General features: G+C 44.7%; 1 protein-coding gene across 1 annotated transcript in view; it reads left to right on the forward strand.

Annotated features, from left to right (window-relative positions):
- Positions 1–10,289: 10,289 nt before the first annotated feature.
- Positions 10,290–25,885, forward strand: part of wnk3 (WNK lysine deficient protein kinase 3) — a gene marked incomplete at both ends in the record, with an annotated part of 91,218 nt that continues 75,622 nt past the window's right edge. The window contains one exon of the mRNA XM_084333486.1: positions 10,290–11,009. Coding sequence (XP_084189612.1) covers positions 10,290–11,009 — 720 coding nt within the window. The remainder of the gene's footprint in view (positions 11,010–25,885) is intronic.

Consider the following 25,885-nt stretch of genomic DNA (forward strand, 5'->3'; position numbering starts at 1 on the left):
CGCAGTCACGAAAGGGGCTAGCATTTGTATTGATTTGACTACTACCAAAAATAAATTACGACCCCAAATTACTGAGATGCTGATTTGCACGGGACTAATGTTATCAGATGACCTCTATGTTTGTTGAAATATGGTGGGTTATTTGTGCTGGAATTTTCCATTTTCCTTTTTTTTCTTTTTACAAATTACGGAAATTTGGACATTTCAGATTCACATGGGATTAAGATCACATCATCATCTGCAATTATTACAAATTACTAGAGGTCCCTGTAATACTAGTCCAGTTATTACTAATGACTAGAGGTCCCTGTAATACTAGTCCAGTTATTACTAATGACTAGAGGTCCCTGTAATACTAGTCCAGTTATTACTAATGACTAGAGGTCAGGTAATACTAGTGCAGTTATTACTAATGACTAGAGATCAGGTGTTGTGTGGGTGGGGGGGCTGTACATTGGAGGTGGTTGGGTGGGTGGGGTGGGGGGGGGGGGGGGGGTGGGTAGGAGGGGTGGGTGGGGAACACTGTACAACTGTACAAGCAAAACTGTACATTGGAATATTGACAAAACCATACTTGGTCATTTACTGTACATTGGAGGGGGTTGGGTTAGGACATTTACAGGGGCCAGTTTCGAATTGCAGTCTCCCGTAGGTGTTCTTTGAAAGTGGTTTTGAACGTGGGTAGTGATTCACATTCCTTTACAGCTTTGGGTAGGGCGTTCCACATTGATGTGGCATAATTGCGAAACGTGTTTAGTCCCTTGTTTGAGCCGAATCTGGGTTTAACATGATTTGTGGAGCTCCCTCTGGTGTTGTGATCGTGGTATTCACTGACCTTTGGGAAGTATTTTGACATGTACATGGGTACCTTGGTCATGTAGTGTATCTTGTAGACCAGGCCCATTGCAAGTTGCTGTACTCTGTCGTCTACTCTAAGCCATCCTAGGTTGTCAAAGTGTGCAGGGGTGAGGTGGGTTCTAGGAGTAAGGTCAAGCTGTAGTCTGACCAGTTTGTTTTGAGATGTTTGTAATTTAGTTTTTAGCGCCTTTGAGGTGCTTTGGTACCATGAGGTGCAAGCTTAGTCGTAGTACCCTTGAATGAGTGCTCTTGCCAGAGTCTTCAGGGTATTCTTGTTTACCAGAGAGGAGATCCGGTACAAGAATCGAGTTCGTTGGTTGACTTTTTTTATTACATTGGATGCCATTTTGTCACAGGAAAGATTAGCCTCTAGGATGGAACCCAGGTAGGTAATTTCGTCTTTCCTTGTGACAATATTGTCACCCACTGTAACTGAGAAGCCGTCGGTCTAGCTGAGTTTGTTATTTGAACCGAAGAGAATGGACTTTGTTTTGCCCATGTGTAATGATAGTTTGTTATCAGCGAGCCATATGCAGATTCTGCCTAGTTCCGAGCTGAGGGTTTTTTCAACCTGTAACTTGTTCTTGTCAGAGACCAGCAGGGCTGAGTCGTCCGCGAACAAGAACAAGTTGCAGTCACAAGCTAACGACATGTCATTTGCATAAATTAGGAACAGTAGCGGTCCTAGTATGCTTCCTTGTGGAACACCACAGCTCACTGTGAGGGGGGGGGGGATAGAGTACCGTTTACCTCCACCATCTGTTCTCTCCCCTCCAGGTAGGATTGCATCCAGCTCACTGATAAACTATCAAAACCAATTGCTTTTAGCTTGTCAATCAGAATGGAGTGATTGACAGTGTCGAAGGCCTTTTGTAGGTCCAGCATGACCATGCCGCAGTATTTGCCCGCGTCCACCTCTTGTTTGATGTGGTCGTTCAAATAGAGAAGGCATGTGTCAGTGGAGTAGGATGTTCTGAAGCCAGATTGGAATTCGTAGATTCGATTTTTTTCCGCCAGGTACTTTTCTACCTGTTCGTAGACTATTTTCTCCATGACTTTCGAGATAAGGTAAGAGTAGAAACAGGGCGGTAGTTGCCTGGGTCTAATTTGTTGCCCTTTTTGTGCAGAGGGGTCACTCGCAATTTTGAAGTCCTTGGGGACGTGTCCCTGTTTTATGGAGAGGTTTATTATGTGTAGTGTGTGATGACTGGGGTGATGGTGGCTGCTGAGTCTCTGAGGAATTTGGAGGGGATGTTGTCATGGCCAGTGGCCTTGTTAGGTTGGAGGGCGCTCAGTTTTTTGAGTACCTCATCGGTTGTTACCATTTCTAGTTTGAAGTCGTCTTTGCGGACCCCTAGGTTTTTGTAGTATGCTACTATGTGTTCTACCCCATAATGCCCTGAGTGGGAGGGTAGTTTGTTTACCAGTGTTGTGGCTATGTTTGTGAAGAAGATGTTTAAGTAATTGGCTACATCCAGCTTGTCTGTGATGAGCGTGTTGTCCGTCTTTATGTTTATGTTTGAGAATCTGGTTTTAAGTTTTTTACTGCAGCCTAGTTGATTATTGAGTAATTTCCAAAGTTCACATGGTTTGTTTTTGTTTTCCTCAGTTTTGTCATTGATGAAATTCTTTTTTGCAGTTTTTATCATGGTGTTTACGTCATTTCTTAGTCTGTTTCTTTGATTTTTTTGTTCAACCATGTGGGCTTGGAGTTCACTGTTTGAGCTTTTGGAAAGCTTTGTCTGACTTTTATGAAGTTCAGAGCATCTTTTGTCTCTGGTTTTCATAGCGGCCAGTATTTCAGTGTGCATCCATGGCTCAGCGCGATTTTTAACCCTGGTGGTTCTTAGGGGTGCCATGTTGTTGAGTATTGTTGTGAATTTGGTTTTGAATCCAAGCCATGTTTCTTCAACCTGTGTACCACTGAGTTCATCTGAGGTCCCTGTAATACTAGTCCAGTTATTACTAATGACTAGAGGTCAGGTAATACTAGTCCAGTTATTACTAATGACTAGAGATCAGGTAATACTAGTCCAGTTATTACTAATGACTAGGGATGGGTACTGAATTTGGTACTTTTGAGGTACCGAACCGAAACACGTCGGTACTACCGAGTATCGAATCAAGTGAGAAACCAAAAAAAATAAAAATAAATAAAATTAAATTAAAAATTAAAAAAATAATCGTTTATTAATTTTTTTTAAATTTTTTTTAATTTTTTTTAACTTTTTTCTTTTCATGTCAATGTTCACACGGCGCGCACAATATATGCTTACCTAGGATTTGACTTGATTCAACAACAAAGCAGTCAGAGCAATGACAAGGCGAAAACTGTAGAAATTGTAGTTATTTGAAGTTTGGATTCTTTTTTTATGACTGAGGTAGGTAAATTAAATTTCTTGAGACTAAAGTACAGAAAAAAGGTACCGTTGGGTACCAGTATCGATTCACAGGTACCGGTACCGGTATCGGTTCAAATGTGAAAGGTACCCATCCCTACTAATGACTAGAGGTCCCTGTAATACTAGTCCAGTTATTACTAATGACTAGAGGTCAGGTAATACTAGTGCAGTTATTACTAATGACTAGAGGTCAGGTAATACTAGTGCAGTTATTACTAATGACTAGAGGTCAGGTAATACTAGTCCAGTTATTACTAATGACTAGAGATCAGGTAATACTAGTCCAGTTATTACTAATGACTAGAGGTCAGGTAATACTAGTCCAGTTATTACTAATGACTAGAGATCAGGTAATACTAGTGCAGTTATTACTAATGACTAGAGGTCAGGTAATACTAGTGCAGTTATCACTAATGACTAGAGATCAGGTAATACTAGTACAGTTATTACTAATGACTAGAGGTCAGGTAATACTAGTCCAGTTATCACTAATGACTAGAGGTCAGGTAATACTAGTCCAGTTATCACTAATGACTAGAGGTCAGGTAATACTAGTCCAGTTATCACTAATGACTAGAGATCAGGTAATACTAGTCCAGTTATTACTAATGACTAGAGATCAGGTAATACTAGTCCAGTTATTACTAATGACTAGAGGTCCAGTAATACTAGTCCAGTTATTACTAATGACTAGAGGTCCAGTAATACTAGTCCAGTTATTACTAATGACTAGAGGTCAGGTAATACTAGTCCAGTTATTACTAATGACTAGAGGTCAGGTAATACTAGTCCAGTTATTACTAATGACTAGAGGTCAGGTAATACTAGTCCAGTTATTACTAATGACTAGAGGTCCAGTAATACTAGTCCAGTTATTACTAATGACTAGAGGTCAGGTAATACTAGTCCAGTTATTACTAATGACTAGAGGTCCAGTAATACTAGTCCAGTTATTACTAATGACTAGAGGTCCCTGTAATACTAGTCCAGTTATCACTAATGACTAGAGGTCAGGTAATACTAGTCCAGTTATCATTAATGACTAGAGGTCCCTGTAATACTAGTCCAGTTATTACTAATGACTAGAGATCAGGTAATACTAGTCCAGTTATTACTAATGACTAGAGGTCAGGTAATACTAGTCCAGTTATCACTAATGACTAGAGGTCCAGTAATACTAGTCCAGTTATTACTAATGACTAGAGGTCCCTGTAATACTAGTCCAGTTATTACTAATGACTAGAGGTCCAGTAATACTAGTCCAGTTATTACTAATGACTAGAGGTCCAGTAATACTAGTCCAGTTATTACTAATGACTAGAGGTCCAGTAATACTAGTCCAGTTATTACTAATGACTAGGGGTCCAGTAATACTAGTCCAGTTATTACTAATGACTAGAGGTCCAGTAATACTAGTCCAGTTATTACTAATGACTAGAGGTCCCTGTAATACTAGTCCAGTTATTACTAATGACTAGAGGTCAGGTAATACTAGTCCAGTTATTACTAATGACTAGAGGTCAGGTAATACTAGTCCAGTTATTACTAATGACTAGAGGTCAGGTAATACTAGTCCAGTTATTACTAATGACTAGAGGTCAGGTAATACTAGTCCAGTTATTACTAATGACTAGAGGTCCCTGTAATACTAGTCCAGTTATTACTAATGACTAGAGGTCCAGTAATACTAGTCCAGTTATTACTAATGACTAGAGGTCAGGTAATACTAGTCCAGTTATTACTAATGACTAGAGGTCCCTGTAATACTAGTCCAGTTATTACTAATGACTAGAGGTCAGGTAATACTAGTCCAGTTATTACTAATGACTAGAGATCAGGTAATACTAGTGCAGTTATTACTAATGACTAGAGGTCAGGTAATACTAGTGCAGTTATTACTAATGACTAGAGATCAGGTAATACTAGTCCAATTATTACTAATGACTAGAGGTCCCTGTAATACTAGTCCAGTTATTACTAAGGCCTAGGACCATATACATATACATTTACATTTACATTTACATTTAGTCATTTAGCTGACGCTTTTATCCAAAGCGACTTACAAGTTCTGTACGACAAGTCATCAGGAAGGGTACAACTCTATCAGCTGAGTAACAATGTTCATCAAAGTGTTGCGTGTTACACTGTACGTTAGTTTATTAGGACAAGTGCATGACAGTAAGGTTAGTTGGGGTTAGATTATTATTATTTATATATTTTTTTCATTATTTCAGATAATGGTTGAAGAAGTGCATCTTTAGTCGACGGCGAAAGATTGGACGGGATTCGGCTGTCCTAACGGGTGGGAAGTTCATTCCACCATTGTGGGGCAAGGACTGAGAATAGGCGGCTTCTCTTTGATGACCCTCCCGGAGCTTGGATAGGAGTAGGTCTGAGGCGGCCAGAAGATGCAGAGCGTAGGGGTCTTGAGGGTGTGTAGTTAGAGACCATTGACCGGAGGTAGGCGGGAGCGGTTCCCTTTGCCGCACGGTATGCTAGGTCGAGGGCCTTGAAGCGGATATGTGCAGCAATGGGGAGCCAGTGCAGGTCCCTAAGAAGTGGGGTGACATGGGCCAACTTCGGTAGGTTTGAGATCAGGCGGGCCGCTGCGTTTTGAATGAGTTGAAGAGGCTTGGTGGCAGTGGCCGGGAGGCCAGCGAGCAGTGCGTTGCAGTAGGGCTGGGCGATATGGGCTAAAAATAAAATCTCAGATACATTTTTTTTAATCCGATTTCCGATTTTAATAGATTTTTTTCTCTTGAAAACTAGAAACGCCTAGGAAATCATTCAAATAACCTTTGTTTTTATTTGACACAAAAAAATTATCAAACCAAGATGAATTTCCCTATTGGGATTGAAGTGCAAACCTAACTTTCACCAATCTTCACTTAAAAAAAATATTATATATATATATAAAAGGTTACTCTTGATCAAACAAAGATGAATTAAATGTCCCTATTGGGATTAATAGTGCAATAATTGCTTTTTCACCAAACTTCACTTAAAACAAATAAAACGTGCCCTTGATCATCAAACAAGAATGAATTGCCCTATTGGGATTAATAAAGTGCAAATCTAACTTTCACCAAACATCACTTTTTGTAAAATAAAAGATGAATCTAAAAAAAGATATAACGTTTTTTTTTATATATTCTTTTTTCGATAATTTTTTTTCAAAATCGTCCTAGATCATTAATTCGAATTAATCGAAGAATCGATTAATCGCCCAGCCCTACGTTGCAGTAGTCGAGGCGGGAGATGACTGTTGATTGGATGAGGAGTTGGGTGGCTTCTTTTGTCAGGAAGGGGCGGATCCTTCTGACGTTGCTCAGGAGGAATCTGCAGGTTCTGGTTGTCGCTGCAATGTGAGCAGAGAAGTTCAACTGGTCGTCGAGGACAACACCAAGGTTCTTGGCGGTCGGGGACGCGGTCACAGCTGCATTCTCGACTGTGATGGAAAGGTCGGTCAGGGGGGAGGATTTGGCCGGCAGGTGGAGCAATTCTGTTTTGCTTAGGTTCAGTTTGAGGTGGTTGGTCGTCATCCAGGCGGAGATGTCGGACAGACAGGCCGAGATCCGCTCAGAGACGTGGATATCTGAGGAAGGGAAGGAGAGGAAGAGTTGAGTATCATCGGCATAACAATGATATGAGAAGCCATGAGACGTGATAATGTTACCCAGTGATTTAGTGTAGAGGGAGAAGAGAAGGGGTCCTAGGACCGAGCCCTGGGGGACACTTTACACAATTCCTGTGAGTCTATTGAACACATCTGTAAGTTTTTTCTCAAAAAAATGCATTGTTTTATATTTCTAATCAAGTACTCAAAACCATCATTTTTCAGCTTCAAGATTTCAGGCTGTTATGGCCTGGCTCCGCCCCTAAGCACTTTGAGTGACAGTCAGTCCACACAGTCTGCGACTGGTAGACAGAGAGAGATAGAGAGAGAGAGATAGAGAGAGAGAGAGAGAGAGAGGGAGGGGGTGGGAGAGAGAGAGAGGGAGAGAGAGAGAGAGAGAGAGAGAGAGAGAGAGAGAGAGAGAGAGAAAACAGACAGGCCGTTATTGATAAGCCCCCTCTCTCCCTCCCTCCCTCTCTCTTCCTTTCTCTCCCTCTCGGGTGTGCCGCGCGGCAGCTTGTGGGGGGGGGGGCCTCCCTTCCTCCCTCTCTCTTCCTTTTTTTCTTTCTTCTCCCGTTCGGTGTGTGCCGCGCGGCAGGTCTCCCCCCCCCTGCTCTCTATCTCTCTCTCTCTCTCTCTCTCCAGAGTGCATGCAGAGTATGAGGAAGTGGTTTCCACTCGCTGTGTACAGTCAGTCTAGGACTCTAGGTAGATTGTGGGCGGGCATTAGCTACAACCACAGAGCCAATCACATCACTGTCTGCTACCCAGAGCCTGAGTAATGTCACACAGGCCTTCAAATCAGGATGGCCTAATTTACTGGAGCAGGAATTGATCTAAGCTGAATCAGAGCAATCCGCCAATATGGTATTTAGACACTAAAACACATTGATACTAACTCCTATTACTATAATACAATGCTAGAGACTGAAAAATGACATTTATAATGCATGTCACCTTTAAAGAAGACGTGTCTCTGTTAAGCACTTTGAGCTGCACTCTGTGTATGAAAGGTGCTATATAAATGAAGATTATTATTATTATTATTATTATTATTATGACGGTGGGGTTCAGGGTTTTTTTTTTTATGAGGGGCGTGACTGGCTTGTTTTAGGGAGGTGGGGACCACCCCCGAGTTGAGGGAGGAGTTGATGGTTCCAGTTAGGAATGGGAGGATGTCCGGTGCTATGGTCTGGAGGAGTGGGGATGGTAGCTGGTCCAGCTGGCATGTAGTCGGACGGTTCGACGTTACCAGTGTCAGGTTCTTGGCTTCTGTAATGGGAGAGAAAGATGACAGAGTGAAGGATGAGGTTCTCGATTCAGTGTTTGGAATGGGTGGGGGTTGGGAGAAGGAGCTGCGGATGTTCTCCACTTTTTCGTCAAAGAAGATCGCAAAGTCTTCGGCAGAGAAAGATGAGGGAGGAGGGGGTGGGGGGGGAGTGAGGAGGGAGGACATGGTAGCATGCAGTTTGCGAAGATTCTTGGCAGAGGCCTCGATCCTATGGTGAAAGAAAGAAGCTTTTGCATTAGTAATGGTTTTGGAGAATGTTAACAAGAGGTTGTGATATGTGTCGATGTCAGCAGTGAGGTGTGACTTTCTATACTTCCTCTCAGCCACTCTCAGGACCTCTTTGTTTTCTCTCTCACTGCATCTGTCAGCAATATACAGTTTTAATATTTTTTTCAGGCGAGAATGTACACATTTCAATTCCAAATACGTAGTCAGTTTGTCCAAATAACACCTGTTGGTCGTTGGAAATTTGCTCCAACATTTTCAGCGATTGGGCGGCTGTGACAGGACGGGTTGATGCACGTCCAGTTTAACTGGGAATCCCCGTTCAACGTGCGGTTAACTATCGTAAGTTAACCGATCGTCCTGCTATATTCCTTTATCTTTTTTTTTATCTACTTTTTTCTCCCATTTTCTATTTTTCTCCCATCCCAATTTCGTATCATCCAATTCTACCCTCCCCTGTCTCGAACGCTGTTAGGCCATGCCTCCCACAAGCCGGCTGCAATGTTGTGGACTAAGCCTTACATCACGTGTCCCCTCCGGTACTCAAGGAAGCAGCAGTCGCATCTTTTCACCTGCACAGCGCGATCTCTCAGCGTCGGGGGTCTGCGTTTGGAGGGCACGCCGCCCCCGTCGCTTCCTGATTCTGCTGCGCAGGCGCACCAACCGACCTGTAGGAGTCGCTGTCCAGAACGTCCGACCCCCTAATACTGCCAATTGTATTAGTATGAACGACCAGCCAAGCTGATAGCAATGCGGAGAGCTGGGCTCGAACCCAGCGTCTCCTGCATTGGTGGTGAGCGCCTTGCCCACTGCACCACCTAGCCGCCCTATATTCCTTTATCTGTAATTTATCAGCCTCCCCAGTTAGTAGCTAGATTAATACATTTTGTGGAAGTGGCAATAATAAAATAATCTGGATAAAACCATCGCTTTATCCATCTGATTCAGATGACGCTAATGGACATTTTGAATCTCTCTTGGTCCATATATGGGCATACGTGCGTGCTGTGATGCGAGAGCTTCCCCGATCTACATGCGTCAGCCCCAGTCTCCTCCGTAGACCAGACCGTCTCATTTAACAAGGCTAATGTTTTTTCCCTTAAACACGGAGGGATACTGACTTGTGAAAAAGAATTAGAATCGTAGCTGTGGATACAAGCTCATTATACCATGGCTATGAACCAATCAGATTGCTTGATTTGAGCTACCCATTTTATAATAGTTATTATTACTAATGACGAGGTCATCAGGTCATACTAGTCCCGTCTGTGCAAATATGGCTTGTACAAAATGTTCCTTTCTTCTTGTCTGCTGAATATTAATGTTTTGTTTTTTTGTTTGTCTTGCCTTTTCAGGATTTAACTGAGGATATTCGCCCAGCGCCTCGAAAGACGGGGGACACCTGGAAAGGAGGCCGCAACGTTCCCCACAGACAGAGTCGTCTCTGATTCAGTGTGTGTTTGTATGTGAGAGTTTGATGAGGTGAGGTTTATCTCGGTCTGTGTCGAGTCGAGGTAGGAAGGAGAAAAGGAAAGAGAGGACAGAGACTAGTCTCAGACAGCTTTGGTCTCACCCTCTTATAGAGGACAGAGACTAGTCTCACACAGCCTTGGTCTCACCCTCTTATAGAGGACAGAGACTAGTCTCAGACAGCCTTGGTTTCACCCTATCATAAATCTTTAAAGCAAGTCGAGGAAAGTAGAAAGAGAGAGAAGAGAGTGGGAGGCGGGGGGGTGTCAGTCTGATCGAGGGAAGCTCGGAGTCACCTGCAGCACTGGAAGAACAGCCTGTGAGACTGGAAGGGTCGAGAGGGTGACCACAGAAAGAGAGACACGGGGACTGACGGAGAAGCAGAGGGTAGGAGGAGGGGGAGGAGGTGTGGGAAAGGCCAGTCCCCATGGCGACTGACCCCGGAGAGCCCACGGGCACAGAGGACTCCTCGGAGAAACCTGATGGACAGCGGGAGGAGGAGGAGACGGAACAGGAGGAGGGCAGGGCCGGCAAGGAGAGGGAGAGGACACGCAGCGCCCCGTCGGACTTCCCCTCCTCCCAGACCCAGGAGAGGAGAGCGACGGGGGGAGAGGAAGGAGGACCGGGAGGAGGAGGAGAAGGACAGGACGCCGACCAGGAGAGCGAGGAGACACTGGTCAGGCCCACGTCGTTCTCCACGCCCTCGTCGCCGGCCGCCCAAGGCCCCAGCAGGCTGAGAAGGGAGAAGCGCTTCTTCAGGAAGAGCGTGGAGATCTGCGAGGAGGAGGACGACGTGCCCCTGGAGGCGCCCCGCAGCGCCCCACACCTGGAGCTGCGCTCCTCAGACCCCGTCTTCGCCAGCAGCGTCCAGCAGCCGGGGGCCGCCTCCGCCTGCGCCACCCTGGGCAACGACCCGGCCGGGTCCACACAGGAGCCCGGCAAGGATGCTCCTAGCTCCACGCCCCTACAGAGAGGCAAGGAGAGGGACCGCGAGCAGGAGGAGGAGGCCGAGATGAAGGCCGTGGCCACCTCTCCTGGAGGCAGGTTCCTCAAGTTTGACATTGAACTGGGCAGAGGCGCCTTCAAGACTGTGTATAAAGGCCTGGACACGGAGACCTGGGTGGAGGTGGCCTGGTGTGAACTTCAGGTGAGAATAACTGTGTTCTCTAGCTCTATTCATACCACGGCGAGAAGCATCTAGTCAGTTCTCCTGCTATATCAGCCATGTTAGATCAGATTAAAACTACAGTATATATAATAATATACAGTTACCTGCAAATGGCCATGACAGGTTAAAGGAAGGGAACATCAAAGGTTACACTTTAAGTATATAAATATTGCGTAATTTCCAATTATTGTGCAGGGGGGATCTATTGGCCCAGTCTTATTATTCTGTAATGAATAGCATTAAATGTTTCTAGGGAGCTTCCTGGCAAAATCTCAGGCTGTTGTCTCGCTATTCATGCTGTGCAACTGTGACGGGAGGACAAGGAGGAGCTTCATGTGTTGTTGTACAGAGTGAGAAGATGGGCCTGTCTAGGACTGTTATGAATAATACAGCGATAGACTGTCTGTGGCCTCCTTGTCGTGATACTGTAGGTCACAGAAAGCCAATAAGAAACAGTAATCCACATAACCTCGAATGATCTGAATTCATTTATGACATTTAAGGTTGATTCCACTGCGTAATGACTACATGCTATGAATCAACATAAATGGTATTCATTAGCATTCATTAGGGGTTTTTCCGCTGCATTTAATATGATATGATAATATTCCCTCTTTATGAGATATGTAGTAACATCTTTAACGGTCTATTAAGTTGAGGATCCCTTTGCCTCAAGGCAAGTTTTAATTGTGTTACTCCAAAATAGCTTCCGTTACTTTTCATACTGCTTTTAAGATTCATAATGATTGGCAGAGCTGGCCCTGAGAATAGGCCATATTTTGTCATCTGCCAGGACAAAAATAATTTGTGGAGAAAGAAAATATTTATTTTGAATGAATAGATTAAACAGAATGAAACATTTAAAATGGATGGCGGGCACGCCCCTCGTTTTATTCTCCCTTCATATGAATAAATGTTTCAAATGTGACATATCGTGAAGCGGTCAGGTGGCGTAGCAGAGATTGCGTTCGTCACCAACGCCGGAGACGCTGGATTCGCCTGTTCGAATCCAGCTCCCGGCGTTGTCACCAGCTTGGCTGGCCGTTCACACTAATACAATTGGCAGTATTAGAGGGTGGGAAAGCTGGAGGGGTGGGTCCGGGTCGTTGTAAACAGCGACTCCTACAGTTCGGTCGGGGCGCCTGCTCAGCGCGGATAGGATCTAAGGGGGGTAGTGTGATCCTTCCACATGTTACACCCTCTCAGTGAGAGTCCGCGCTGCCAGGTGAAAAGAAGCGGTTGATTGGCTAGACGTGTGTCGCAGGAAGCACGTGATAGCCTCCACTCTCCCAGACCGACTGTGGGGGGTAAGTGCGCAGCGACCAGGAAGGGGATTGGGAATTGGCATAACGACTAACATTGGGATGGGAGAAAAATCGGAGGAAAAAGGAGGGGGGGAAAGATAAAAAAAAAAAAAAAATTGACATATCGTATTGATTTAAGCAAATTTAGAAAACCATAAAACTAACCTAACATTAACCATAGCATGGGTGTGTGTGGGTAGTGTAGTGATAAAAGCACTTAAGACTTTTGCCAATACAATATGTAAATATATTACTTATACAATAATAACATAATGTCGATTAGGACTTTATTTACGTTTTCTTTACATGTTGCCGTTGGCATATCAGGGAGGAGAGCAGGAAGTTTGAGCTGGTCCTGAGTCCTGACTAGGCACTAGAATGTGTAGAATCTTGCCTCAGACCTGACGATTGACATCAGCCAGGTGCTGTACTTCAGGTAATTCGTTAAATCAGCTCATCATGAAGTGGTCAATCTGAATCACAGACTTGAAGTAAGACGTCAATGTTATTTTTTCTTTTTTTTTCTTTGACCAGTCAGCTGGTTCTTTTAGCGTTTATCGCTTTTTCATCGCATTCATACTTGGTCAAGTTCGACCGACAGAAGCAGGCTGAAAGGGTTCAGATGGGGGGGAAGACACTCTGGGAAAGGCACGGCTGCCGTCCGGGATTCGAACGCGCTCAGCCCCAGATCCGTGACGAGCACGGTTGTCCACGGCGCTGAAATAGCACTTGCGGTACGTGGTGAGCTACTGGAGCTCCCCTGACGTCAATGTTCTTAAAGGGCGCATATAGGGAAATGGATTCCGCCTAGTCTTGGTATGGATTTCAGTCTGAAAAGTGATTTAGGCGCTGGGGAACAATGGCATACGTACTCCTTGTCATTTGGCCAGGGTTTGAAGTGTTCATATTAACAATCCTAAACAAGCTGTTCAGAATTAGCCCTTGGTAATGTCACAAGGAGGACACAAGCAATGAATTAGCTTTGATTAATCAATCGGCTATGCTGTTTTTACTCTTGGGTGTAGGCTATCCAGGCAGGGAAGGAAATAATGAATTGCTAGTTTAGACTAGTTTTTTACATGACAGACTCTGTACTCGTACAACTGTATACAATTGAAAAGATACATAATTAGATTATAGCATCCACATAAACATGCTCATTTAAGTTTGCCTAAAAGCATGTAGTGTAACCCCAGGCTACATATTGTAGCCAACACATAGGGCTGCTCTGAATCTTGATGTACAGGCTGTGTGTAATGCTGTCTTACCAATGGCGCCGCGAAGGACGCAGGAACCCACGCGCACACAACAGAATCAATACGGCAGCGATGACGTGTGATCTGGGCCTGAATATGAAGAACGGAAGCTTTGAGCTGGACTGAAATCACTGAATGTTTGAACACAATGAAAGAGGGACACAGTAGCTACTGTATTGAAAACAATCCTCACTATAAGGAACTCTCATCGGGGGCATGTTGACGTTGTAGGAGTGACAGAGTGTGATGGATCACGGTTTATGTGGGTTTTATTTTAGTTTATTCTATGGTGCTTTGGCTTTATTTCGTCTTTCTGTGAGGGACAGCTGTCTATTTCGTCTTTCTGTGAGGGACAGCTGTCAATCACTCCTCTGCAGTTAATTGCCATATGGCATGGCAGGTGTGTGGGCTTGATTGCCACCTGATTGGTGTCAGGTGTGCAGTGCCTTTAAGGAGGTTTGGTTGACTGTGTTCGGATGCTTGTCCACTTCATGTTTTTCCCTCAATAGTAGAGGAGTGTCCCAAGCTCATGCTTCTAGGGTTCTCGCTGTATCTAGTGCTATTGTTTTTCTTGTTGTTTTCAACTGCTAGGCAGTGGTGGTTATTTTGGGATTTTTACCCAGTTATTTTATACTGGTGTTTTGTGTTTCCTACAGTTTTTTTCTTTTTTTTTTAAACTTAAATTTTTATTAACATTTATAGACAAACAACACTTACACAAAAATGGATCCCATAACACAATATGAAAGAATGCAGTGAACATAAATGGTTACATGAATAGCATTGTTGGTTATATGTTTCCACTACAGTTGTTTTTCCAGGCACTTAATACAAAGACTGATTGTATACCGCCCTTGAACAGGTATAGACAAATTTAATACCTACTCAAAAGGATTAGATACTGACTAAGGCAAATATGTATGGTATGGGTCCAGTGACCCTCCTTGAATTTCCTTCTTCTCTTATCCTTCGCCCTTTCTATTTCTTTTATACTAAATTTCTCTTTGCCTTTTGATTCATCCATTTACAAACCACATCTTCCTTGATTATTAATACAACATTGTTAAACAGACATAAATAATAAAGTACAAAAAATGTAATACAATTGTAATGCCCAAAAAAAGAAAAGGAAAATCAGAAAATACTAACTAAGTCAAAAGTGTGTGACATGGGTTCAGAGACCCTCCTTGAACCTCTTTCCTCCTTTACCCTTCGCCCTCTTGTGATGCATTTGGTTCTTCCTCTGTGATGTCGTTTTCGTTCCCCTTGTAATCCTCCCACTTTCCCCATCTTTCTCCAAATTTCTCTTCCTGTAACCTCAGCATGTGTGTTATCCTCTCCATATCCTGTATCTCCTCCACTATTCCTACCCATTGTGCTATTGTCGGTGGGTCTTCTTTGTACCACAGTCTTGTTATTGCTTTTCTGGCCGCTATCAACATTATCTTTATTAAATATTTGTCCCCCCCTTGTATTCCCTCGTGTGTCAGGTCTCCTAAGTAAAGCACCAGTCCTGTTTGTGGTAACCCGTATCCTAATATTCTGATCATTGCCTCCCCTATCTCCTCCCAATACCCCTTCAGTTTCTGACATCCCCAGAATATGTGCGTGTGATTTGCCCCCTCCTTCCCACACATCCTCCAGCATGCTCTTTGTGTTGGTGCATATTTTCCCTTCAGCTCTGGGGTTATAAAGAATCTGATTATGTTTTTCCATCCAAACTCTTTCCATATCCTCGATCCTGTTGTTGAATGTTGCACCTCGCATATGTTCCCCCATTCCTTCCCTGTTATTCCTATCTCTAGTTCTCTCTCCCATTTCTCCCTTATATAATCGGTCGTGTGTCCCTTGCTGGTCATTATAGCCCGGTACAGTGCTGATATTACCCTTCCTTTCCCTCCTTCGTATGCCCTTACTATCATCCTAATTATTCCATTCTGTTCTTCTTCCTTGTCCCCTCTTATTTCTTTATTATAGTAATCTCTAATCTGTAGATATCTGAAGTGGTCCTTGTTTTCTAGTCCAAATTTCTCCTTTAATTTTTGTAGTGTTTGCATTTCCCCCTTCTCTATCATTTTGCATATCGCTGTTGCCCCCCCCCCCCCCCCCCCCCCTCTCCCACCTTCTGAATCCATGGTCCAGCCTCCCTGGTTTGAATCTCTTGTCATGTGCTATCCATCTCAGAACCCCTGACTGCTTCTCTAATTTGTGTGTTTTTACTACTCTGTTCCATATGATCAAGGTGCATTTGGTGATAGGATCTAACAGTCCCTCTTTTTCTTTGAACAGTTCCCTATCTCCCACCAGAGCTTGTACCTTGTATCCCTCCCCTTCTTTTTCAATGTCTTTCCATCTTGCCTCATATTTGTCGTTACACCAGCACGTCACTGCTCTCAGTTGCGCTGCATAATAATAATCTTGTAGGCTGGGTACTGCCATCCCTCCCTCTTCCTTTGGTAGTTGTAGTGTTTTATATCTGACCCGTGGTCTTCTCCCCGCCCATATGAACCTCGATATCAGTCTGTCCCACTCCCTGAATTGATTCTGTGGTATTTGTATCGGTAGTGACTGGAACAGGTACAGTAACCTTGATAGTATGTTCATTTTAATGACCTCTATTCTTGAATTGAAGTCCAAGGGCATTACTGTCCATCTCTCTAAGTCTCTCTTGATGTTCTGATTTATCTGTGTATAGTTCGCCTCAAACAGTTTCCCCACCCCTCTCGTGATGTTCACCCCTAAGTATTTAATCTTGTCCATGTCCCATCTTATCCCGTACTGTTCCCTAATTTCCGTCGTTGGGGTATAGTTCCATGCTAAGGTCTGTGTCTTTGTCACATTTAGTTTGTATCCTGAGTAGTGGCCATATTCCTTCAGTAGATCCATCAGTGCCGGGAAGCTCTTGTCTGGTTGTCTCATGTATACTATCACGTCGTCCGCAAATAGGCCTAGTTTATATTCCGTTCCCTTTATCCTTACTCCCTTGATGTCCTCGGTCTGTCTGATCAGTTGCGCCAGTGGTTCTATGAAAATGGCAAAGAGCGTTGGTGAGAGACAACATCCCTGTCTGGTAGCCCTCTCTAATCTGATTCTATCCGTCAGGCTGCCATTCACCTTAACCCTCGCTGTCGGTTCTTGATATAGCGCCTTGATCATCTTCATCGCCCTCCCGTTCAGTCCGAACCTCATCAATGTTTTATATAAAAATGTCCAGCTCACACTGTCGAATGCTTTTTCTGCATCTAGGCTAATCAGTACCGCGCTACCACCTTGTTTTTGTATCTCTTCTACTATGTGTAATGTCTTTCTCACGTTGTCCTGTGTCTGTCTCCCTTTAATAAATCCAGTTTGATCTTCATCTATAATGTCTGGCATAAACGTCTCAAATCTCTTTGATATTATCGATGTATACATCTTGTAATCCACGTTGAGTATGGACACAGGTCTGAAACTACTACATAATTCTCTATCCTTCCCTTCCTTCGGTATCGTGGTGATTATGGCTTCCTTCCACGAGGGGGGGGCATTTTGCCCTCTTCCATCGTGTGTCTGAACGCCGCCCCTAACATGGGTGCTAATTCCGTTCTAAATGTCTTGTAGAATTCCGATGGGAATCCGTCGCTCCCCGGAGATTTGTTGTTTTTAGCTCTACTAATTGCCTCTTCCAGTTCTCGTTCCGTAATTATTTGATTTAATTCTTCATTCTGTTCTTTCCCTATCGATGGTAACTCTAGCTTCTCCAGATATGCTTCTATTTCCTCTTCTCCCGCTGCTTTTGGCTGTGTGTATAGTCTCATAGTATTCTCTAAATGTCCTCTCTATTTCAGCTGGGTCTCTCAATATTTCATTAGTCTTTGTATCCCTTATTGTGTGTATCGTGTTCAACTTCTGTTGCGTCCTAATTCTCCTAGCCAACAGTCTGGTCGCTTTTGGTCCTCCTTCATAGTACGTTTGTTTCATGAACCTCGCTTTCTTTTCTATTTCCGTAAATAATTCCCTATTTATCCTGGCCTTTACTTCTTTGATTTCTCTGAGTGTTTCCTGTTCTTTTGATATCTGGTGTCTCCCCTCTAGCTTCTTCAGCTTCCCTATCAGATTGTGATATGTCTCCGTTCTGGCCTTCTTCAGCATTGCTGTCTTCTCCATCAATTTCCCCCTTATCACCACCTTCAGTGTGTCCCATAGAATGTTCGGATCTACCGCCCCGTTGTCATTTTCTTCCTTATACCTGGCTATCTCCTCCTTGATCTGACTCACCACCCCCTTGTTATTTAATATTCCTACATTTAGTCTCCAGATCGTGTTCCTCCGTCTCCCTTCTAGATCTACTGTCAGATATATGGCACTGTGATCCGATATGTCCGCTACTCCTATTCTGCTCTCCCGTACCCTGTAACTGTCCCCCGTCGTCATCAAAAAGTAGTCTATTCTCGCATATGTCACGTGCGGGTGTGAGTAATGTGTGTATTCCCTGTCCATGGCGTGCATCCCCCTCCAAACATCTATAATTCCCATTTCCATCATCTGAATATTCATATATCTACTGATTTGTGTCCGTCCTTTTCCAGTACTCGTGGTGTCTAGGTCATGATTCAGTACTACATTAAAATCTCCCGTGCATATCAATATCCCTTCTAGTTCCATCACTATCATATCAAAAATGGTCTCATATAAATCCCTCTCACTCTCTGGGGGTGCATAAACATTCACTAACGTAACCATTTGGCCCTCCATTTTCCCCTTCACCAGAACAAATCTTCCCTCCTTGTCTCTTACTTCCTTGATCAATTCAAATTTGACTGTTTTTGATTAACGTGATTACTCCTCTCCTCAGGTTCCGTTTAAAGGAACTATAGTATGCATTTTCATATCCAAATCTCTTCAGTTTCTCATGATCCTGTGCTACCAAATGTGTCTCCTGCAAAAAAATCACTTCCATCTCACTTTTTTTACACTTCAACATCACTTTGCCCCTCTTTATCGTATTATTCATTCCATTAACGTTTAACGACATCATTTTTATATCTTTAACCTCTGTCATCTTTCTTCTTCTTTCGACTATCAGTCCCCCTCATGTCACAGTCATTCCCCCCTCCGGTTGTAGCCTCCGCTCTCTTCACCGAATACATATAATGATTAACATAAATAAAAAACATAAACTTTACATAAAGTGCTCCCAAGGTGTTCGGGGGGTCCCTGTGTCCCCCCCTGTCCCCTGCTGGTGGGTGAGGGGTAATTGCTCTCCTAGCGAGAGGCCCCCTCCTGACGGCTTGGGGGTTTGAAACCCTTACCCCCAACCGCTCGTCATATTTGTCCAGCCTTCTTACTGTTTTTATTGCTGTCGAGCTCCTGGTCAAAAGCGCTCTGTCCTTCATTCTGATCAAAGACCCCCATTTCCTAGGTCCCTCTCAGTGTGGCTCATATGTTCCAATGTCCCTCCTTCCTCCCAAACATGTGTGGTGTCTTCTGTGTACCCCTTTTACTTTTTTTTCCTCCCCTCTATTTTCTATGTGATGTCCATTTTTCCCCTTAATCCCTTCCAACTGTGTTGCTCACAGCGTGTGTCTATGTATTTGTTTCAATATGTTCTGTGTTCCGTCTATTTTACCTAATTATATTTCCATTTATTTCCTCCATCAGCATGTGTATTATGTGTCCATGTATACGTTATGTTTGTTCCTATATCCTGCCTCTACCTGGGAATGTGTGTTTATGTATATGTTATTTCAGTTTCTATATTTTGTCTCTATTTGGATAGTTTTTTCAATCTCTTGTGCGTGTACTCATCCGTTCGTCTCATCCCGCCTCCTCTCTCCTCCTTCTCCGTCTCTGGCCTCCTCGTCTGTCTCCGCTTTCGGTCTGTCACGTCTCACCTCGGCCTTCTCCTCTCTCCTCCCTCCTCTCCCGGGTTTCGATCTCCTACTCCATCTGCGTGCTTTCTCCAATCTCTACTGCAGGCTCAGCGTCTGGCCCTCCTTTCCCCTTCCTTCTCCGTCCTCCGCCATCTGCATCCCCCGTCGCCTCATCTCCTCCGCCGCCTCCCACGCCGTCCCTCACCGTACATCACCGTCCCTTCCTTCCAGTGAATCCTTAGCGAGGTCATGGGTGATTGGAATTTCATTCCGTTTTCTTTCAGAATTCTCTTCAGTCCCGCGTAGGACCTGCGTGTTATTGCTACCGCTGTCGAGTAATCGTGATCAAACGACAGTCTTTTCCCCTCGATTTCTATCTTCTTGGTCCACGCGGTTCTGAGTATCAATTCCTTAATCTCAAATCTCAGAAAGTTAATAATCACCGCCCTCGGAGGTCTGTCCGGTTTCGGTCTCGGAGCCAACGCCCTGTGGGCCCTCTGTATCTCCATTTTTTCCAGTCCCGTCTCCTCCAGTTGTTCCTTGATAAGCTTTTCCACATTGGGTCACCGATTCCCCTTCGACTCCTTCTTTCAATCCCCATATTCTGATGTTATTTCTCCGTGACCTCCCCTCCATGTCCGATAGCTTTGTCTCCATCTGTTCTTGTTGTTGAATCGCACACGTTAATACCTCGTGTATCTCTGTGTTCCATTCCTCCGCTTGCGCCGTTCTTGTCTATAACTCGGTTACGTTTCTGTCCTGTTCCGCCATCTTCTCATCCACCCTTATGAGTTCTGTATTCATTTCACCTCTGAAGTCCTCCTGTTCCTTCCTCAATTCCTCCCGTAACTTCCCAATATCGTTCCTTATCGTGAAATCGATGAATCGTGTCCGTGTTCAGTTTTATCGTCGCTGTTATGGTCTCCAATATCCCGGCCTGCATGACCACGGCCCATCCTGGCATTCCCGTGTTTGTCCCAGCCGATCCTCCTCCTTCCTCCGCCTGACCCTTCTCGGTCTCGTTTCGGGGGCTCTGTTCCATCGAACTCTCCTCTTCCCGTGAGTCCTCCATTTCTCTCTCCTTCACAATTGTTTTTTCCTCCTTCCTTCTCGTTTGCATTTTCATTTTTAATCACTTTTCGGGTCCTTTTTTATCCGTTTTTTCACTCTTTTGACCAGGAGCTCCACCGCATGCGTGTTACCCTTCCGCTCTCATACCGGAAGCCGTTTCCTACAGTTTTTATTTCTATTTATTTTATTCTTGTATTTTCCCCCACCCTCTCTCATCGCTCAGCGATTCCAGTGGTAACTTTAAGATTCCCCTTTTTGTGTGTGTCTGAGTGTGTGTCCTACACCCCCCCCCCCCCCCCCCAATCCTGACAGAATGGACAAGCCATCACAGGACACAGCAGATGCCCTTGCGCTTGGTTCCCAAATATCAGGGACGTGCTATTAATGCACAGGGAACCATGTTAGGCTCTCATGAGCATATTCTTCGCACTATCACAGAACAACAGAACACACATGCTGAGATGTTGAAACAAATACTCAACCATATCCAGAATCCGCCAATAGTACAAACTCCTACTCTTCCGGTTCTACAAGCACCTCTGGTCCCACTCCATAGTCCTAGTACCGAGCCGAGGATGCCTACACCGGCCCGTTATGATGGCCATCCAGGGAGATGTAAAGGGTTTATCACCCAGTGCAGTCTGGTTTTTGAATTACAACCCTCTATGTTCAGCACAGAGAGAGCCAGAGTAGCCTATATCATTTCTCTTCTCTTGGGCGGCTACGTGGCACTCGCAACGAATGCTGGAGACTAGGCTCGAACAGGATGCCTCCTGTTCGAGACCCGCTCTCCACATTGCTTTCAGTTTAGCTGGTCGTCCGCAGTAATACACATTGGCCGTATTACGGGGAGGGAAACTGAAGGGTGGGGATCGGGCGTTGTGGACAGCGACTCCTACAGGTCGGTTGGTGCGCCTGCGCAGTAGAATCAAGAAGCGACGGGGGCGGGGCCCCTCCAAAGCCCAGACCCCCGACGCTGAAAGATCGAGCCGCGCAGGTGAAAAGATGCGACGGCTGTTACCTCGAGTATCGGAGGGGACTCGTGCTATGTATGACTTAGTCCACATTGCAGCTGGCTTGTGGGAGGCAAGAAACAACGTTCGAAGACAGGGGAGGGTTGAATTGGACGATATGAAAATTGGGATGGGAGAAAAAATATATCGCGAACGATAATTATCGTTATCGTTTTATCGCCCAGCCCTACCCTATATGGATTGGAATTTGGGAGGTGTACAGAAGTGGGGTCCCACATGTGCATCTCACTGTGTAGCACCAAACCCAGTTCCACTAGGTCCTTGTTCCCTCCAGCCCTCCATGGCTACTGACGTCTCCGCTCATGGGTCCTCCTGTCCCATAGGGAAGACCGCAGATGACGTCTGCAACCCCAGTCCCATCGGGGTGCCGGTGGAGTATACTGAACTGAACGCGGTCTTCAGCAAGCAAAGCGCCTCCGTCCTGCCCCCCCATAGATCCTATGATTGTGCCATTGACCTACTCCCGGGAACGACACCCCCCAGGGGTCGGTTGTTTTCCCTGTCGTGGCCTGAAACCATCGCTATGAATAGCTATATTGAGGAGCCTCTCGAGGTTTCATCCGCCCTTCTTCGTCCCCGGCAGGAGCTGGGTTTTTCTTTGTGGGGAAGAAAGACGGAGGGCTCAGACCCTGTATTGACTATAGGGGCCTGAACAAGATCACTGTTAAAAACCGCTACCCTCTCCCTCTCATGTCCATGGCATTTGAACGCCTGCACGAGGTGTCCTTCTTCACTAAGTTGGATCTTAGAAATGCCTACAACCTGTTGCGTATACGGGAGGGGGATGAGTGGAAGACGGCCTTTAATACCCCCAGAGGACACTATGAATATCTTGTCATGTCTTTTGGCCTTTCCAACTCCCCTGCGGTCTTCCAGGCACTCGTAAACAACGTTCTCAGGGACATGCTTGAGATGTTTGTTTACGTGTATCTGGATGACATCCTGATATTTTCTAAGAGCTATCAGGAGCATGTGGGTCATATCAAACAGGTACTGCGGAGACTGTTAGAGTATCGACTCCATGTTAAGGCTGAGAAGTGTGTGTTTCATGCCTCCACTGTCTGCTTTTTGGGGTACATTGTGTCTCGAGGCAGCGTGAGGATGGATCCCTGCAAGGTCACAGCCGTACTGGAGTGGTCCCAGCCAACCTCGGTCAAGCAGGTGCAGCGGTTTTTGGGCTTTGCACATTTTTACCGGCGGTTCATTCGGGGGTTCAGTTCGGTCGACGCCCCTCTCTCGGCATTGACTAAGGGGACCTCCCCTCGATTTAGGTGGTCCCAGCAGGCTGAAGAGGCCTTCACGGAGCTCAAGAGAAGGTTCACCACTGCACCTATCTTCATCCATCCAGACCCATCCCTGCCTTTTATTGTCGAGGTGGACGCCTTAGATGTAGGGGTTGGGTCAGTGTTATCCCAACGATCTCCTCACGACCAGAAGCTTCACCCATGTGCATTCTTCACTCTGCGACTCCTGCCGGCCGAGAGAAATTATGACATGGGTAACAAGGAGCTCTTAGCGGTAGGGATGGGAATCGAAAACCGGTTCCCGTTGGGAACCGGTTCCTAATTGGCCGATGCCTGGAACCGTGTGGCTCCCGTGACTTTCGATTCCCTTATCGCTGCCTACAGTTGCGCAATAATGTTAGCCGTTAGCATGTAGCCATGGCAGACTCTATTTGATTCCTTAATGGCTCGAAATTGCCTGGGTTTTGGTCATATGCTCCCGAAATGCTCCTGCTGTTTGGCTACTTCTATGTGCAGTGAAAACTACTTGAATGCTTTAGAACCTAGTCATTGATTTAGATCAGGCTGAGCTAAAATTAGCCGCGGAGCTAACGTGAGCTAACGCTATTTAATCAAGCTCACAAAGAGAGATAAACAGCTGACAGCGGATAGTACAGGTACAAATACAATAAAACAGCAGGTGGGGGCTGTTGTGTAAACCTTGTACTCTTTAGTTCACATATAATGAGAGACGGAATGTTTGTTTACAAGACTGTAAGCCAGGAAGTACAGTGGTGCAACATACAAATGTGTCCGTGTAGCAACACAAGCCAATACCTTATAGGACAGGGGCCCGGGGAGCTCTCTCTCTCTGTGTGTGTGTGTGTGTGTGTGTGTGTGTGTGTGTGTGTGTGTGTGTGTGTGTGTGAGAGAGAGAGTGTGAGTGAGAGACAGAAGTCAGAGGAATAACAACCTGTTATTCAATAGATTAAATTAGTTTAAGAATAAAAAAATAAATACATTTTAAGAGAATCTCAAATACATTATTTTATTTAAGTGTAGGCTATAGTTAATGTTTTATTTTTTACAGTTTTTGTATTTTTCTGACATGGGGGCTCAACAATAAATGACAATCAGAAATGTCAAGTTGCATGTTATTCTAACCAGCTTAGACCCCTACGCTCTGCATCTTCTGGCCGCCTCAGACCTACTCCTATCCGAGCTCCGGGAGGGTCATCAAAGAGAAGTCGCCTATTCTCAGTCCTTGCCCCACAATGGTGGAATGAACTACCCACCCCAGTTAGGACAGCCGAAACCCATCCAATCTTTCGCCGTCGACTAAAGACGCACTTCTTCAACCATTATCTGAATAAAAAAAAATATATCTAACCCTAACTAACCGTACTGTCATGCACTTGTCCTAATAAACTAACCTACACTTTAGCACTCAACACTTTGATGAACATTGTTGCTCAGCTGATAGAGTTGTGCCCTTCCTGATGGCTTGTCGTACAGAACTTGTAAGTCGCTTTGGATAAAAGCGTCAGCTAAATGACTAAATGTAGTTCTGTTGCATTTTCAATTTATTTATTTAAATTATAAATTGATCAGGTATCGATAAGGGAATCGATAAAGAATCGAATCGATAAGCAGAATCGATAATGGAATCGTATCGATAAAATCCTATCAATTCCCATCCCTACTTAGCGGTGAAATTAGCCTTAGAAGAGTGGTGTCCCTCAATAGTAGAGGAGTGTCCCAAGCTCATGCATCTAGGGTTCTCTCTGTCTCTAGTGCTATTGTTTTTCTTGTTGTTTTCAACTGCTAGGCAGTGGTGGTTATTTTGGGATTTTACCCGGTTATTTTATACTGGTGTTTTGTGTTTCCTACAGTTTTTATTTATTTTATTCTTGTGTTTCCCCCCACCCTCTCTCATCGCTCAGCGATTCCAGTGGTTACCCCTCTGGGGTAACTTTAAGATTCCCCTTTTTGTGTGTGTCTGCATGTGTGTCCTACACCCCCCCCCCTCCCCAATCCTGACACAGAGGGGCTTAATGCCAGATTACCGTTGAAGTCTTTACACAGCCAATTTAAGTTGTTATGGTTTGAAGCAATTGTCAGATGACATGGACACCAACATATGAGGACACACTTGAGGAGAAGAGGAGAAAAAATGTTCCTATGACTCATAATAGAGAGCAGTGTGGTGGCTGTAACCAGCTGATCTGGCTGCTGGCATTGTGTAAGTAAGGTCAGTCATGTGTTTGGTTTGGAGCTAATTCCCAAACTGGATCCTTGACTAATGCTTGACTAGTGTTCTGGCTGCTGGACTAACAAGCAGACACTGTTCCACCATCACCTTGTTTGGGCTCGTTCCAACAGCTAGTAAATCAGCCTCAGATCAGGCAACTGTTCCACCTAAGCACTCAATCCATCTCTTGAGTTTTTCCCCAATACCTTATATGCTCATAAAGGCAGTCTATTGTGGTATCATTCGTTTGCTGTAACACCAGGTAATCACCCTTACTAGTACAGGCAGCACCTTGCCTTGGCACAGTGGTAGAGGAGGCAGGGGTGTTAAGTCAAGTCAAGACAACTTCATTTATGAAGCGTGTTTAAAAACAACAGAGTTGATTAAAGTGCTTTACAAGGCCTTGTCAATAATAACACAATTCATATAAGGTAAAGCAGGCATACAAAGATCAGTAGATAGAAGACATATACACTATATACAAGCAGCACAAAACCCATTAAGAAAATTCAAACGCTAGTGAATAGAAGTATGTTTTAAGCCCAAGACTTGAAAGAATCGACGGATGGGGCCAGTCTGATGGAGGAGGGAAGGCTATTCCATAGTCTAGGTAGGGGCTGTAACTGCCATCAGTCACCTCTGAGTTTGAGTCTTGTGCGTGGGACAGCCAGGAGGCCCAGGTCAGACGACCTGATAGAGCTGGAGGTGGTGTAAGTATGAGCTTAAGAGATCTGTGATATAGGAGGAAGCCAGTTGGTTCAGGGCATTGAAAGCAAACAACAGGACCTTGAAATCAACTCAATAACAAACTGGAAGCCAGTGAAGAGAGGCCAAAACAGGGGAGATATGGTGCCTCTTTCTGGA

This window comes from Notolepis coatsorum (assembly GCF_963971535.1).
Source record: "Notolepis coatsorum genome assembly, chromosome: 17".
NCBI classification, from domain to species: domain Eukaryota; kingdom Metazoa; phylum Chordata; class Actinopteri; order Aulopiformes; family Paralepididae; genus Notolepis; species Notolepis coatsorum.